The 16,974-nt window shown below is 49.1% G+C and overlaps 2 protein-coding genes across 2 annotated transcripts; one reads left to right on the forward strand and one right to left on the reverse strand.

Annotated features, from left to right (window-relative positions):
• The first annotated feature begins 3,398 nt into the window (after window positions 1–3,398).
• C16H6orf226 (chromosome 16 C6orf226 homolog) lies at window positions 3,399–4,346 on the forward strand. Its single transcript, XM_021640203.2, has 2 exons — window positions 3,399–4,189; window positions 4,281–4,346. Exon 1 carries the CDS (start codon window positions 3,738–3,740, stop codon window positions 4,056–4,058), a length of 321 nt encoding a protein of 106 aa, XP_021495878.1. The 5' UTR covers window positions 3,399–3,737; the 3' UTR covers window positions 4,059–4,189; window positions 4,281–4,346.
• Window positions 4,347–5,188: 842 nt separating this feature from the next.
• On the reverse strand, window positions 5,189–11,435 carry Rpl7l1 (ribosomal protein L7 like 1). Its single transcript, XM_021640210.2, has 7 exons — window positions 11,295–11,435; window positions 10,309–10,417; window positions 9,359–9,519; window positions 8,465–8,602; window positions 7,664–7,773; window positions 7,291–7,510; window positions 5,189–6,779 (listed from the first exon to the last, which is right to left on the reverse strand). Exons 1-6 carry the CDS (start codon window positions 11,333–11,335, stop codon window positions 7,302–7,304), a joined length of 768 nt encoding a protein of 255 aa, XP_021495885.1. The 5' UTR covers window positions 11,336–11,435; the 3' UTR covers window positions 5,189–6,779; window positions 7,291–7,301.
• Between the last annotated feature and the right edge of the window lie 5,539 nt (window positions 11,436–16,974).

Consider the following 16,974-nt stretch of genomic DNA (forward strand, 5'->3'; position numbering starts at 1 on the left):
CTCAAACCAGAGAGCTGTGTGGAGGGGCTGCTGTCAGTGCGATCCAGAAGAGGGGGAGCAGAAAGAAATCTGCTGATATCCTATTCTTCCTTGCTCCTGTTGCCCTCCCCTGCCTCTCGGCCAGACTCCTAAAGCCAGAAGGTAAGGGAGCCTACTGAATCAAGCGAGTGTGTCAGGTCCAGGTAGCTGGGTGAACTAGGATGGAAAAAAGGGCCTGCAGGGGCCGCAGGAGACATCATTGAGGATCCTTAATAAGTGCCTTCAGGGCTGGGAAAACGGCTTAGTGGTTAAGGGCACTGGCTGTTCAGACCAGAGAGTTCAGTTACCAGCACCCACACGATGGCTAACGTCATGTCTCTGTCACTTTTTTCTGGCTTTTGAGGGCCCTGCACGCACGTGGTGCACAGACACAGATTCACATAAAAATAAACGTAGACTTTTAAAATGATAATGGCCTTTATCAAGCATCCTTCGTGATCCTCGCTAATCAGTGGGGCCATGCTGGGAAGCAGGGGTTGACAGAAAGTCTGACACGGAGATAAGTAAAAGAATTGGCCCCAGCTGAACGGTGGTGGTGCATGCCTGTAATCCCAGTGCTCAGGAGGCAGAGGCAGGCAGATTGCTGTGAATTCAAGGCTACCCTGTTCTACAGAGTGAGTTCCAGGACAGCCAGAGCTACACAGAGAGACCCTGTCTTGAAAAATCAAGGAGAAAAAAAAAGTTTCACAGTGCTGAGGTGGGAACTGGACCCAGGCTTGAAACAAATACACTTAAAAAAAAAATCATTATCTGTTGTAGGCATAAGGTTATTATGTAATTCAAATGCTGACTTCTGTATCCCCCATATTTGGTTGCATTCCTTGTTCTAAGAATTTACTGTCTTAATACTGTGTAGAAACTGCTCCTCAATTGTCCTAATATGAAAAAAAAAAAAAAAAAAAGCAGCTTACAGCCAATTGCTAAACAGGGAAGAGAATAGGACTGGACTTTCTGCCAGCTCGTGGAGGAGGAGTTAGAGGAGAAAGTGAGGGATTCAGCCACAGGTGAAATGAGATCAGAAGAGAAGCTGGAGCAGAAAAGCTACAAAGTGCAAGTATCTCTGGGGTGTGCGTTGGAAGAAAGCCAAACTAGCTTAGAGGGTTAAGAATGGACTCATAACTGCTCGGTTCTTGTGCTGTGAAGCTTGTCAAAAGAATATATTAGGGCTGAGGAGATGGCTCAGCAGCTAAGAGCACTGTCTGCTCTTCCAGAGGTCCTGAGTTCAATCCCAGAAACTGCATGGTAGCTCACAACGATCTATACTGGGATCTGATGCCCTCTTCTGGCCTGCAGGTGTACATGATGACAAAACACTCAAATACATACATTAAAAAATCTTTAAAAAAATATAATAGAGTCTCAATTATTTGTATGATAGCCGGGTTAAGAGAGAAACTGAGGAATGAACACAGTTTTATAAAAATAACTAACAATTTGCGGACTCCTTATTTTGCCTGGCAGGTATTTCACATCACATCACATCACATCACGTGCCACTGTAGCTACCTTTTACCTCTTTGTGAGTTCTCCTTTTTCCAACCCTTTATCCCAGCCTTCCCTCATCCCTCATTCCACCCCCATCACTAGCTAGGAGAGAAAGAAGGATCTAGGGGTGAAAGAGAGATCAAGATCCTTGAATCTAATTTCTTTCTTCTTTGAGCACAACTACTACCAAACTTCAACAAATGACCATCAACCACCAATCATGCCTCTTGGGGGCCCTAGCAATTGTATATCCTCTGAAAAGTTCCCAGAATTCCAAATGTCACACACTCACAGAAACTATCCCCAGCTGGGAAAACCCTGACAGCTCTGCTAGAGCACGAGGCAAATCAGTCTGCTGCTGTGACGCAGCCCCGTATCCCCACACATGGGGCTAAAATAAACACATTCCACAAAACGTCTGTGCTTTTTAAAGGGGCCAAAATTCCAGAATTCTCACTACAGGCCACTGCATATTTATATGTGAAAATTACATGTAGACTGAAATTGTCATAAGCCCTACTGCCTTGACAAGACTTCTGTCCCTAGGAACTGTGATGTCTCCAAGCCAGCAGTTGCCACTGTGGGCAGCCACGTGCCCTCCATCAATGCTTCCATGGAGACGTCTTAGCTGAGAGTAACGGAAGTCACCGTGTCTTATGCTGCTATGATAGGATACCACAGACTAGGCACCTTATAAGGAAGAGAAGTTGTTTTGAGGATATACCATAACAGACCGATTGCCTAAAGTGGACAAAGCCCAGGGTTCAGTCCTCAGTTCCCAAAAGGAAAAAAAAAATCTCTCTCACCATTCTGCACAGGGAAAATCTAAGGTGGAGGTCCAGGATGAGCATACAAGAGGAGCTGGAGATGTTACCTTGTTTTTTGTTTTTTTTTTCCAGAGCTGAGGACGGAACCCAGGGCCTTGCGCTTGCTAGGCAAGCACTCTACCACTGAGCTAAATCCCCAACCCCGAGGCGCTGGAGATGTAAGCTTACTTGGTAGAGTACCTGGCACACATGTCTGAAGTCCTGGTGTCCATTCCCAGAACCACACAATCCTGGACATGGTGGTGCACACCTGTAATTCCAGCAAAGGCAGGTCGGAGGCAGGAGGGCCAGAAGTTCAAAGCTGGGGCTGGGAGACGGCGTGAGGATGAGAGTGTGAATGACCACAAACCCAGGTAAATGCCAGGTGGGTATGGTAGCAATTTTACTCTTCCAAAGCAGAGACAGGGCATCCCCAGAGCAAAGTGACTAGAGATACTTGCCACGTCGGCAAGCCCTGGCTTTGCTTGAGAGGCTTTGCCTGAGGAGGAAGAATGATGTAGAATGATTCCTGACATTAAACTCACATGCACATTGTGTCCTCACACACCACACCCACGCAGATTTTTTTTTTTTTAATCAAGACTATATTGTGAGTTCAAGGTCAGCCTTGGCTACGGGAGACCCCGAGAACACCAAGGGGCGGGGCACACCGTGACCAGTCCTACCTGCGGAGCCTCCACCCGCTTTTTGTTTTTCCACCCAGTGAGTTTCCTGGGGTTGTTTACAGTGCCGGGTAAGCTTGCTGCGTCCTTTTCAAATTATGCACACCACTGACTTCTGGGTGTGCCAAATCAAGCTCGTTGTTTTTCTTTCGGTATGTAGCCCAGGCTGGCTCCGTGGCTCGAGCGTGTGACCTTACGGGCACGGGCCACCACAACCTGTTCAGGCTAGCTCTGATAACTTCAGAAACCTGAACCTCGGAGCTGGGAGGTGTAGCTCAGCAGACACTGTGGGAGAGGATGAATCCATGCCTCAAAACCAAAACAGACAACAGACCCCAAACAACAGCACCCCACCCCCGCGATCTGATCCTTAGTATAATTAGCAAAAGTAATGTGAAGAGCCTGCGAGAGAATCGCAGCCTGGACCCCAGCGGGAGCCCCCGCTTCTCGCTGCAACCTGTGCCTAAGAGAGGGGCGTCTTTGCAGCCGCGCCTCCCCACACTCGTCCCGGTGGGTTCGCACTTCACTTTTTGGCTAGTTCACCCGTCCCCCCGCCTTTTTTAAAATTCCCTCTGAGCCCATCCACGCTGAGGAATGAGATCCGGATGTACTGCAGCTTCCGCAGGAGGCACCTCGGGTCCCCGCGCCCAGGTACGGCCTCCCCTTTCCGCGAAGATGGTTGCGCCCACGCCAACCCGGAGGTGCTTGAGGTCCGTCCGGGGTCATGGATCCGCAGGGCCGCAGCCCGGGCGGAGCACCGGCGTCCGCCGAGCCTGCCCCGTCCTCGGTGACCCTGGCAGAGCTCCTGCGGCTGGTCCAGAAGGGCCAGGAGCTTCCGGGTCTGGAGAAACGCCACATCACTGCGACCCGTGGCGAGCCCACGGCGTCGCTGCTCCCGCGGAGGCCCAAGCCCTGGGAGGACGCGGGCTCGGCCGCCTCCTCCCGCACCACCGCCCTAGATGCCAGGACGCAGCCCCCGACCGCGGAGGAGCCGTCAGGGGCCAGCCCGGAGGCCCAGCTCGGCGGAGGCCCCGGGGATTCCTGAGATCCGGAGGCGCGGCTGGATCCTGCAGCAGCTTGAGGGTCTGGACACCCGCCACCCTGACTCATGCTTCTGCATCTGCCCTGACCTGTCTCAGTCGGAACTAGTCTTCCTGGAGCAGTCAGCGTTGCCCAGTAATTTTGGTTTTGGACTCTGAATTTTAACTGTGTAACGTGTTCAATCCATCTGTGTAATTGAAACAACTGTTAATTTTGTTTGTCACAGGAGCAGGACATGACTTCCCGGGTCAGCCTATCCTGACGATAAAGTGAACCTGGGATCCAAAAGGCATTTTGTAGTTGTTTTGGTTTGATAATTCGTTTCCGGAACGTTGCAGCAAGTGAAATCCTTAGAAATCCTGGCTTTTGGAATCGGCGAAGGCAGGCAGTTTGTTCTTTAGTGCCTCTGAGGACCTGTGGGAGTCACGTGTCGGTCCCAGGAATCGAGCTCTGGCTTGGCAGCAGGCCTTTCCTACTGAGCCATCTCCAGGGCTGGAACTGGAGTTGTCAGCTGCCATGTGGGTGCGGATTTCTGAAAGGGCACCAGGCGCTCTGAACCGCGGAGCCACCTTACCAGGCCCCTAGGACTTATTTGTGAAACCATAGATAAGTTTCACAGTGTGTAGCATGTAGTGTCACGTGCCCTGGCACCAGGCGAACAGCTCCGAGCCACTCGGCTCCCTCAAGGTTTTTGAGGTTTTATAGCCCTGACTGGCCTTGAATTCAGAGATCTACCTCTGCAGTGACAACAAGCTTTCTAGCAGTCTTTCAAACTGGCTCATGGCATCAACCATTTCCTGTAACAATAAAACCCAAATGGCAGCATGGCAGACAGGAAGTCTACCCGTGTAGTTTAGTGACTAAAGTAGACCCAGCTCCCCCCAGCAATGGGAAGTCCCAACCCTAGTTTTGGGGATTCAATCATGGGTAAATTAGAGGTAAATACCCCGAAACTGTCACCACCCATGTTACATAACTTTGGGGCTGGAGCCACGTTTAGGAGCCCTTGCTTCTTCAGTGAGCTGGAGCTGTTCCCAGCACCACACCTGCAAGCCTTCACTGCCTGGGACTTCAGCTCCCCGGCAGTGGACATCTGGCTACTTTGGACCACAGTGATATAGACTCACACAAAAATAAATCTTAAAATAACCTTTTATTTATATAGAATTATGTAAATTGTTTTAAACTCTGAGCAAGGCAGACACCTGAAGACACCAGGTCCACTTTTCAGGTCAGAACTGCCTTGCTTCCTTAGGTCATTCAGGGCCTCACACACAGCAGGCAAGAACGCCAACACTGCAGTGCTCCCTGCGGTTAACACAATTTTAAATACCTGTGACCCTTTCTATTGGACCACAATGCACCTTTGGCTACATTACCCAATGCTCTCCAAGAGCAGAGTAGCACTGGTCTCTGGCAGATTTTTCTCTGGAACCCACTGACCTTGTAATTGGCATGTTCTTTTCAAGACAGGACCTCAAGATATAGTCCAAGCTGGCACTGACCTCACAGAGATCAACCCCCCTCTGCCTCCATAGTGCTGGGACTAAAGGCATGTACTACTCTGCCCATGCTGGCACTGTTAACTGAGTTTCACAGTGATGTTTGGAAGGGCCTAATGAAATCAAGGTTCCAGGAAAGCTCAAGCGAAATAGTTAAGAATGTGGGCCCATGGTGTGGGCTTTAAGGTAAGGGCTGACACGGGAATCTCAGATGCCCAGGGTGAAATTTAGTGGGCATTTCTGGGTTTATGTGGTTTAGGAAAGTCTATCACCACATTCTTTTAACAATTTCTGTTAGCAGCCCTGAGGTCCTGGAACTCTGTATAGTAGGCTCCCCTTGAACTCGGATCTGCCTGCCTCTGCCTCCTAAGTGCTCAGGAGGTTCACCACCAGGCCAGCCAGTCACTAGTTCTTAATAGGAAACAACCAACTTGACAGCTAAGCTTGAGTCTCCTCCTCCAGCACAGACTGACAGGAGATTAACAGACCCATGCTCATAAAAGCAGGCTGTCCTCACACAAGACGTCTGGGTGCCATGCCAAGAGGGTGTGTCCCACTGCCAGGGAGGGCCAAGCAAAGCCTCTGTATAGATGTGTGTATGTTTTCCTAGCGAGGGATCCCCCATCGTAAATCCTGAGCTATATAGGAAAGGATTGGCCTTGTAGGTCAGGGTACAAATGCCACCACACTGACTTGGGGATAGGCATGTTCCAAAGCTGACATTGAAGTTGTAATGGTCTCACAGCACAAGACTAACAAGCTTCCAGACTGGGGATCTTCACACCTACAATCTCAGCACCTAGGAAGATGAGGCAGGAGGACTGCTATGGAGTTTAAGGACGCCATGTAAAAAATACCAAGAACCCTTTCTTCCAGATTCAGGCACGCCCCTCGGTCTGGTCCGTTGCTTTGAGAGTCTTGGAGGGATGGAAGGATGTCTGGGCTATCTGCCCACCCAACAATAAACATATAAAGGTAGGACGAAGCAGGGCAACTCTTTCCTCCATGGCCTGTGTTGGTTTCAGAGACAGGGGCAGCCACTGTGGAGAGTAATAGTCCTTTTCCATAGACCTGGGTTGTGTTGAGGTGTTTGTGATGCCCAGACCCTATTGTCTTTCTCTTGGCCCCTTCCTTCAGTCTTTGAAGGCAGAAAATAATCTTCTCTGAAGACACTTGATAATTTTTAGCAGAAACACTTCCAGTGCATTAGGCTTTTGGAAATCCTAAGGAAGGAAAACATAACTGCATCACCACAAGCCAATTTCGACCTGGGATTAAGAGCTAAAAAAGAGCAACCCAAAGCCTTTCAGGTTAGGATCCTTTCAGCAAAACAGGTAACTGGTCTTCAGATTCCTTCTGAAATTAGTTTCTGATGTGGTTTCTTCTCACTGCAGGCTAAATGCCAACAGCAGCACAGCTGTTTCCTAGCCCCGTGACCTAACACCACAGCTGCATGTCCTAATCAGGTGCTGTCCCTTCCCAAGAGGCCACATGCCTGTTCTGGTCATAAGAGGACTCAAGTACTGGCACACACAGGAGCTAGTTCCAACCACTAACTATACCTCCAGGTCACAGAGGGACTTTTAATTGACAAGCATGGCGCATCAAAAGTCAGACCAGGGCTGGCAAGATGGCTCAGTGAATAAGCCTTTTTGGCACCAAGACTGGCTACCCAACTCTGAGCCTTGGAACCAGTATGAGAGGGAACAAACCCACACCCCACGCTGTCCTCACCTGGTCTTGCTCTAGTTCAGCTGACGGATGAGCTGGTTGATGCGCTCACCCCGGTAGCCAGGGGAGCCCATCTCCTTGAGGAAGCCCACTCTATTCTTGGTAGCATGACGGGCCACAGAGAGGTGGAAAGGGCACAAGAATGAAGAGATCTCCTGGAAATGCTTCCCCGGGAAGGCAATTTCATGGATGAGGTCTTCCAGGCAAATGACACCAAATTTCCCTGAGAAACAAAAAATGTAGATTCCTTTGTTCACGACTAGCCAGGATAAAGTAGGTTCTCACATGACGAAGCTGGGACTGTGAGGCCCGAGAATCTACCCTGGATCCCACATCACAGCTGGCGACACCCCTGCTTTCTGCCCAGCCAGCTTACCCAGGTGCTCCTCAATCACTGTGTTGTCTGTCAGGGGGACAGTCTTCTCCTTAATCTTTGCTTGCCCACGTTTCAAGATGAGTTCCCGGACAGACTTCAGATTTGGAAATCTGTGTAAGGCACAGAAGAGCATTACAGCAGCCACTCAGGTCTGCAGCTGAGAGAGGCTTCTCTCACCGAAACCTCCCGTAACCGGGGAGTGGACGGTTGGGAGACACCCTGAAGGGAAGGGTGAAAAACTGGAGTGGGTACCACGCACGGTAGCCCAGACCTAGCACCTGAGCGCCGGGGCTGGAGGTTCCTGAGCTCCACAGTGAGTCTAAAGCAAACTTGGATTGCCCAGCAATACCTTAACCCACATAAGCTAGGAGCAAATCAACCAATCAGCCAGAGGGAAATCCCAGAGTGGGCTGGAATATATAATTAGAAGTTTAGATATTTTTCGAGACCAGGTTTTATTCTTGTAGCCTATGCAGCAATCCTCCCACCTCAGTCTTTCGTGCACTGGGATTACAGAAGATTCCACATGGATTCTAGGTGTGACCTCCCCACCCCAGCAAAGAGCACTCCTGCCACTCAAGCACGGCCTTTACTTTGGCTTCAGGCAGTAATCTCTGTCATTCATTTCACTTAGTTTTCCCCTACAACTGAATAAGCCCCGAACTGATTCTGTTGTCCTTCCCATGTCCTAAGGTTCTTTATTTCTGGTGACTGGCCACAGCACAATGTCAACACACAAAATGGACCTTGTCTTAGACACTCAAGCACAAAGGAGTTCCCATGAGAAAGCGGTATACTCACCCCCAGGTCACGTAAGGTTCCACTATGCGCAGCATCTTCACACTCTGAGGGGTGACACTGACAAAGACACCACTGAACAACTTCTTCAGGCGAAGTTTTGCCAGGGTCTTCTGTACCAACATACTCACTCCTTCAATCCTGAAACCAACAGAGCAGTGTCTGACTCAAGTCTACACTAGTCTGTTTGTGTAGTGGGAGGTAGAGTGGAAACAGACTTTTTCCATCATGTAGAGCAGTCTATGGGTGCTACAGGACAGAGTTCCTGAATGTTTGGGTGGGGGTAAGCTACAGATCAAGTATGTCTACCTAAGGAAGCTGGATTGCTTCGGTGGGCAGGTAGTAAAATAAAGGAACATATTAAGGGCGTATTTGAGATGGACCCCACAGCCAGGGAAATCGAGTCCCGGAGATTATGGCAGTGGCAGGAAGGTTAGAGGGCGGAGCTCACAAATATGGAAAACTCAAAAGGTTTCATATCAAGAGGCGCACAGCTGTATTTGACTGGGCCAAATACAAAGCCCTGCTAAGTGTGGAAACTGTGTATTTGGTGTCCTCGAACCCTTCACCAGGATGCATGCTGGTGAGCAATGCTGAACTCCTGCATGCCTTTTGTTTCTCTCTGCTGCAGTGCTGGGATTAAAGGCATGTGCCACCACATGCCTTAAAGGCATGTCCCGTGTTGAGTTGCTGTTCCTCCTTTAGGAAAGTATTACTAAGCCACACCTACCCTCACCCTGAGCATCTGCCGACTGACCTTGTTTCACCTGCTGGCCTACACTGAATCGTAGCACAATCTGCTGCAGTGGATTAAGCCTTATCTCTCTACAGAGCCACCTACAGCTGAACCAACAGTTCACACATCCCAGGAACTCTGAGAACACAGCGGCAGTCTACCTTTCCAGGCGTATAACGAAGGCCAAGGAATGCTTATCAGGCACTTCCAAAGCTCGAGGCTTCACTTCCAGGCGCTGCACTCGCACCTTGTCACGCTGCTCCCGCCAGGACTCGTGCACGAATGTTTCCAGTCGCTTAAACCTGAGTTCTTTCACTTTCCTCTGCGGCAGAGAAGACAGCCGTCACCATCTCTTCCCACCCACAATTTAACCCAGGAGCCACTAATAACTACACTCATTTCTTCCACGTTCTGCAAAGCTGGGCAGACCATTACATAAAGGAAGCACCGGGAACCCCAAGTAAAGGTGGAGCAGAGAAAACTTAGACATTATGAAGAAATATTTGTGGTGTGCTGGTAACATGAAACCCAGCACTACATTGGGCTCATTAAAAACAAAAGCATTTTCTTCTGCCCTCAGAAACCATGTATGTGCAGTCTACACTCACACATGATTCTAAGTAAAAGAAACATTAACACTTGTCAGATACTTCTGGTTTGAGACAGGTTCTCCTTACATAACCCAAGCTAACTCTCTATTTTCCTTCCTCAACTTTCTAGAATGCTGAAATTATGTAAGTGTGACAGAGTTGTCAATTTAATCCCAGCACTCTGGGGCCTTGAGTCAGGCTGATCTCTGTTAGTTTGAGGCCAGCCTGGTCGGTCTGTCTGTCTTTCTCAACCATGCCTAAGAAACCAACAAAAATTTAAAAACATTCAATTTTTATTTCTGCCAAATTTGGTCTTTCATCACTTAATTTGAATTCAGAAAAGGTCCTCACTTTTCCTTTAGCCATGATTCCAGCATTTTGCTCACAGATGTTGAGGAAACCTTTGGTAAATGGAGACTTAGACAAGAGGGATCTGATAACAAATCCAGTTCAACAAATGATCAATAAAATTCACCCACTACAAAGCCTAAAATTCTTTGCCCCTTGCTCTCCAGAATTACCTCTCTCTTTGCCAAAAGTGCCTGCTTCGCCTGGGTGGCTTTCAGGGCCTGATAAGCCTTTCTCTTTTTCAGGAGATTTTCTGGAACCAAAGGAATCTTTTTTCTTTCCCTGATAAAGAAAAAACGGTATTAACAAAAATTATGAAACAAACAAGCAATGGCTTTTCAACCAATTCACGACCCTGGTCTTCCTGAGACATGTTGGTCTCTCAGAGATTTCCCAGAGAACTAGAGTTTCTGACCAGCCATCACCATCAACCTATAATGCTCACTCATCCCGGAAAGCCCTAAAAATCCTCTAGGTTCATTTAAGTTCATAGCCTGACACTAGCGACAAGGAAATTCTAGGAAAGCCTGTTACGGGTTGGGGTGCTCACAGATCCACCAACGATATGTAAAGTCAAGACTGAGTGTGGTAGGGGTGGAGGAGACAGGAGGGTGGGAGGGAGGCAGAGGGAGGCGGGTCGAGGCCAGCCTGGTCTACAAAATCCAGGACAGGGCTGGAAAGATGGCTCAGAGGTTAAGAACACTCTCTGTTCTTCCAAAGGTCCTGAGTTCAATTCCCAGCAACCACATGGTGGCTCACAAAATCCAGGACAGCCGAAGCTACACAGAGAAACACTGTCTCGAAAACCACACTATGCAAATGTAGGAAACTGAAAAAACACATTATGACAGCCAAGCTGAGCGAACCCAACTCTGCAGCTCTGGCACTCTCCAGCCACTCTCCCCTTCGAACTTCAGTTTCCTCAATTTCCTTACTCTCTGCCTCAAAAGTCGCTCCAGATATCCGAACCCAGGACGGTCGCTCCGCCAGCCCCAGCCCTTACAGCATCTCAGTCCCCACCGTCGCTGTGTAATACGGAGCCTTTTCTTCCTTTCCATAACCCACAAGTATCCTTGTGCTTCGCCAGAGAATAAACAGAAAGGATGGCATCGGATACTCGAAGACCAACTCAAAGAGATTCCGAGACCCAAACACTCACCCTGCCTCCGCCATCTTTCCGGTGCTACAGCTACTGCGCATGCGCAGCCTCACCGGGCGGGGTAGAGAGGCCCAATCTATGGCTCCTTGATCATAGAGACGCCGCTCTGGCTCACTCTGGAGGACTCGGGCAGCTCGCGATCCCTTAGCGGCTCTAAACTTGTAAGAAATGGCCTTGCAAACCCTGATTCCAGCAAAAACCCCTCCAGTTTCCTTCGCATCCCTTCCAAGCTTCCCAGAGCCTATGACACCTATCAAGATCCAGCCCTTTTCAGTTAGGCTGTATTATTTGGAACCCGGACGCTTGGCTAGAAACAATATAGGAGTTTCCCACAGTGCACCTGCGGCTTACGCCATGGCGCAGGCGCCGCTCTTCCGGCTCGGGCTCTGCGGTGGATGACAGGAGTGCTGAGGTGGTGTTTCTCTCTCCGGAGCTTTGGTGCTCACTTCTGCGTGGCCGTTATTTGTGGAGGATTTGGGGGAATAAAAGTGTCCCCGACTCTGTGAGCCTTTGGGCGTCTTACCTTTCTGCACCTCGACTTCCTCATCCATGCGATGAGCATATGGGCCTTCCTATTTACCGCTAGAGGGCTCTATGAGATTTATAAAGGCGAGATTTGTAAGGCACAGTGGCCTTCGACAGTCAACAGTGATGTGCACTGCCTAGCAGGAAAGTAGAAATGCGTTTTCATTTTCATCTCAGAGCCTTGCCTTGCTTAACTCTCACGGAATGCACTCGCGCTGCCACGTGGTTAACACAGTGCGTTCTTTCATGCTGTCGTCTAGCACGGTGCCATTATTTGAAAGCACAGACTATCCTACACCTTTGGCTTGTTGTTCCCTGGGCTCTTTGAGGGCTTTTCTTTTCTCCTCTTTGGCTTTCTACACCACACTACAGTGGGAATCTGCAAGGAGTTGTTAAGTACCTGAGGATCGGTTCATCGCTAGGAAACTAGCCTACTCTGAAAGCCAGTGACACGGCCAGATGAATGTCACAGGGGAGTAAAAGGGGATGGAGAGATGATTCAGAGGCTAGAGGACCCGGGTTTGTTTTCCAGCACCCACATGGTGGCTCCCAACCACCCGTAACTCCATTTCCAAGGGATCTGTGACCTCTTCTGTCCTTGGGCACCAGGCACACAGACATACATACAGGCAAAACATGCATACACATGAAATAAAGGATGCTGGGCATAGTGGCAACTTGTCTCTAATACCACTAATCAGGAGGGTGAGGCAGGTGGATCTCTGTGAGTTCAGGGCCAGCCTGTTCTGCGTAGTAAGACCCTGTCTTAAAGATAAATGTGAAAGTAAAAAGGTGCCACGCGGTTGTCAAGGATGGCGGCCTGGGGCCATTGTCTCTGCACCTTAAAGATGTGTCTTTGTAAAGAGAAGACTTAATCAAAGTGTAACATACTCAGTGAGAAAAGGTAAAGAGGAAAAACAAACAGTACTTCCTAACTTTTTGTAAATGAAAGTTAGATCCTACCATGTTGACAATAGCAAGGGAAGAGGAGTTTCAATGTTACTAACAACAGGTTAAAATTTTTTTCTCAAGGCAAAGTTTCCTCTGCACCATCTGAGCCAGAAGATACAGGTTCTGTCCAGGAGCCCCCACAAATAGTTCACCTGAGTTGTGGTTTTTTGAGCACTGAGCATGTGCGCTAGCACCCGGGAAGAAACAACAGGTTAATGAGAATGTGGCATGAATGCTTAATTAGGGACTGTACTCTTCCTCACCTTCTCAAGGGTTCTGCTGTCCCTGACAAGAGAATGATTACATTGTAGGAGATTGTGACACTATATTGAGCCACATGGGTTTTCAAGTCCTGAAATCCAGACTACCAATGGTCACTCCCACTTCTATCAGCGTTGCTACTCATGCTTTGTGTGTGTGTGTTTGTGTGTGTGTTGGTGGGGGAGAGAGATGCTAGGGATAGAACCTTTGCTCTCACACATCCAAGGCAAGATCTCTGTCACTGAGCCACAGACCCTAGAACCCGGAGTCCACTTTACACTACGAATATACTACCTCAGCTGTGTGTGTACAAAACAGATCTCTCCACTTCAGACTGTAGTTACAAAAACCTTTTCTCTTCATTCCTTCAATTCCCAAAGTATTGTGTTTTTGCTATAACTTGGAAAACTATGTTAAAAAATAAAAAAGGAGGGCAAAAATTAGAAACTGAGTCCGCTGGTTGGTGGCAGCAGCACTTGGGAGGCAGAGGCAGGCAGATGTCTGAGTTTGAGGCTACAGAGTGAGTCCAAGACAGCCAGGGCTACACATAGAAACCCTGTCTCAAAAAACAAAACAAACAAACAAATGTTGAAAAAGAAGAGTTCAGTGTTCTGGCATGCTGTTTTCTTACGATCAGAGGTAAGATCATGCCTACATTACGCCTTATCTCCCGTTAGCTATTAACAGTGTGTAAACCCGAAGCCCCTTAAGGCACTTGAGCGGCCACGCCCTGCCCTTGATGAACCTCCAGCCGCCAGGATCCACCCACAACACACTCCAAAGGCCCCAACAGCTGGACCCAGCCCCTGGAGACACAGGAGCCCAAGCTCCACCTACAGAGTAAACAGCCCAAGCTCAGGTCTTGAAAACCCACCAATCCCGCCCTGGAAAGCTCCATTCCCAAGACGCTCTGTGCAATGCCTGCCCCCGGCTCAGTTCTTTGCCATTCGGGCAGCCAGCCACCCTCTTCCGTCTTCCCCAGTAAATCTCTTGTGCGGGGTCTGTTGCGCCAAGTGACTGTGGCATTCCTTGGCTCCTGACTGCCAGGATACCTTTCCCCTCAGAGCCGCAACACTGACATTAGTTCCATAACCCGGACATGCTCTCCCGGTGCATGCACCCCCCTCAGGGCCTGAGCCTCACTGGGACCCTATCCCTCATCACTGGTCCAGCTGCACCAAACTCACGGATCACTCAGCGCTCTGCTACCCGCAGCAGCTAGGTAGGTTTCCCCTTTGCTGGGTTGGGCACCCTCTGGTTACTCTTTGGAGGTGCCTCCAGCCGCTGTCCTCAAAGCTATGACTGGCCCTCTTCACCTGACCCCATTCCCCCCACCCGCGGTTTCTTTAGGCCCTGCGGCTACTGTGTCCCTTCCTGCCCTCTTTTCCCACCTTCCCCTCAGAGCTACCTATAATCCCACGGCTCCTCTGTGCACTCATGGCTTCTGTGAAGTCCCCTTCAGCACCCTTTCCTGTGGATGAGACTCACCTTCTGGTCTTCATAAGAGACCTAGTCTCCCGCCTGGCTAAGCCCCTGACCCCTGCTGAGTTTGGTGACCACCCACTGAATGCCAGTCCAGGCTGCAGTGACATTTTTCCTCCCAGCCTCCCCTCTCATCCAGGAGAATGGCCTCTTCACACCCTCTCCTGCCCCTTTGGGATGCCTCTCCACCTCTGACACCCCACATCAAGGACCCTAAACCTGTTCAATTTTGTAATCAATTTTGGCCTCAATACTCCTTAGACAATCTATCCAACTGGCTGCCTAATGACACGCTAGATCCTAATATTATTTCGACTTCTACAACTACTGCAAGTGATCTGGAAATGGAAAGGGATTTCCCATTCCCTATGTCCAAGCTCTCTGCTTTTCTCCGCTCCAAGCCTTGTTTTGTCTGGTCTCCTTCAGACACTGGGTAAATGTTTTGTATCTTTAAGTTACCACTTATCAGATCTGTAAATTTGTGGCTAAGTGGGAACTCAAGCAGGACCGGGTAGGAGGGGAGAAAGCAAGGAGTAGGACAGCTGCTGCGGGCACACACCTCTTACACAGGCTTCACTGGTGGCTGTGTCTCAGCTCCCTCTAGCACCCTCTTCCTGTAGCCAGGGATCAGACATTTCCTCTCTCTAAGCCTTGTTGTCCCCAGCTTACTGGATTCAGTGTTACAGTGATTCAGCTATCTTTTAGGCATTGGTGGCGAAAGACCGTTGTTCTTTTATGCTGTCCTACTTTGATTAAAAGCTGGTTCTAGAGCTTGGGTTTTACTCCACTTCCTCTAGACCCAAACATGCTTGATTAAAGGTTTCCTCCAAAATCTCCGTCCCGTGACAGGCGAGCCACTTGACTGCGTGACAGAGAAAGGAGCAAAACAAAACAAAGGGACAGACTGTTCCCAATGGGGATTTTTACTACATCATTGGGTTGTTTGTTTGTTTGTTTGGTAGGTTGGGTTTTTTGTTTTGTTTTGAGACAGGGTTTTCCTGTGCAGCCTTGGCTGTCCCAGAAGTCACTCTGTAGACCAGGGTGATCTCAAACTCACAGAGACCTGCCTAGCCTGGGTTAAAGGCCTGTGCCGTGGCCCACCCACCTTATCTCATATTCTCTCAGGTTTTGGTTTAACTCTCTACAACTTTTGTTAAGGTATAAATCTTATCTCCATATCTGTAAGACAATTGTATAACTCAGTACCTCAAGATTTGTAAGCATATTGGGTATGAATAACATATCTGTACAATCTGCAACGAAAGGGTTAACTTAGAACCCATAACAAATAAATGTCTGCGCATCGGTGACCTTAAAGGAAACCTGGGGCTAGCTGCCATTTTAGCTGACGGTCTCCCAGCGGGATGGGGGCAGCCACGTGGCTGACAGCCATCTTTGCTAGGGTGGGAAAGGATGGATTTTTGTTGTGTGACTTCCCTCCCATCTCGTTTATCTTTCAAGGCTGACTTTCTCTGGGTAGCTCTGGCTATCCTAGAACTCCCTCTGTAGATAACTTCCCCACTTGGTGCCCACCTGTCCCATCCTCTTGTTGGTAAGGGACCTCTTAGCCAAAGTGGGAACTTCTATTTCCTTACTCCCCCAATCTGCTTGGCTGCAGGCTTTGCCCCTTCCTTCTCCTCCAAATCACACAATCCAGCACACCTTTCTCCTATCAACTTCCCAGTTGCATCCCCTCCTCTCATCATCCAACTACAAAACCCTGTTTTCTCCCAGCCCTCGCAAAAGCAGAAGTCGCCTGCCCACCTGGTCCTGATGGTTTGAAAAGTTTTGTCTGTGCAGGTGGTTCTGTGTTTTCTGCGTGTCTGTATGTCTTATGGCAAACATAGGAGCCGAGAGGAAATGGGTCAGGCTCAGTTGAATGTATACATGGTGGTCAGAGCATATTTTATTTCTGACTGGTCTTTGAACATGTGAGCTTTCTGTGTTCTGTATTTATTGGTTTTGTGTTTGCCAGCCGCTGGCCACCACTGCTAACAAAGGTTTGCCATGGCTGCATTGATCGCCAGGGCTCAGAATTTATCTCTGGTCTTTCTAGTCACTGGATTCAGTTTAGCGGGGATTGGAGTGTGGATAATAAGAAAGGAGAGCAAAACAAAAGGATTCAAAGGAGCTTGCTTTGCAGTGACCGCTCTCGGTAATAAGTACTCACGTCACTGATAAGTGGCTAGATGGAGAATGTGAAAGCTAAGCTGTGTGTACTGGCACAATCCTTTATTCCCAGCACTCGGGGGGCAGGTGGATTTCTGAGTTTGAGGCCAGCCTGCTCTACAGACTGAGTGCTGGGACAGCCAGTGCTACGTAGTGAGATCCTGTCTCAAAAAAACAAAACGAAACAGAACACCCTAACATAAGTTCTGAGGGTCTAAGAAAGTGTCTAAGGATGTCAAAGTTAGCGTTCTGGGCTGGAGAGATGGCTCAGTTGGTAAGAGCACTGTCTGTT

Source organism: Meriones unguiculatus, chromosome 16, assembly GCF_030254825.1.
Source record: "Meriones unguiculatus strain TT.TT164.6M chromosome 16, Bangor_MerUng_6.1, whole genome shotgun sequence".
Taxonomy (NCBI): Eukaryota; Metazoa; Chordata; class Mammalia; order Rodentia; family Muridae; genus Meriones; species Meriones unguiculatus.

Coding starts and splice junctions, on each gene's coding strand:
- C16H6orf226 (XM_021640203.2), top strand. CDS start 3,738: ATGGATCCGCAGGGCCGCAGCCCGGGCGGAGCACCGGCGTCCGCCGAG.
- Rpl7l1 (XM_021640210.2), bottom strand. CDS start 11,335: ATGCGCAGTAGCTGTAGCACCGGAAAGATGGCGGAGGCAGG. Junction 7,774..8,464: donor GAACCTTACGTGACCTGGGG/GTGAGTATACCG, acceptor TGCCTTACACAG/ATTTCCAAATCTGAAGTCTG. Junction 7,511..7,663: donor AGTGATTGAGGAGCACCTGG/GTAAGCTGGCTG, acceptor TTTGTTTCTCAG/GGAAATTTGGTGTCATTTGC.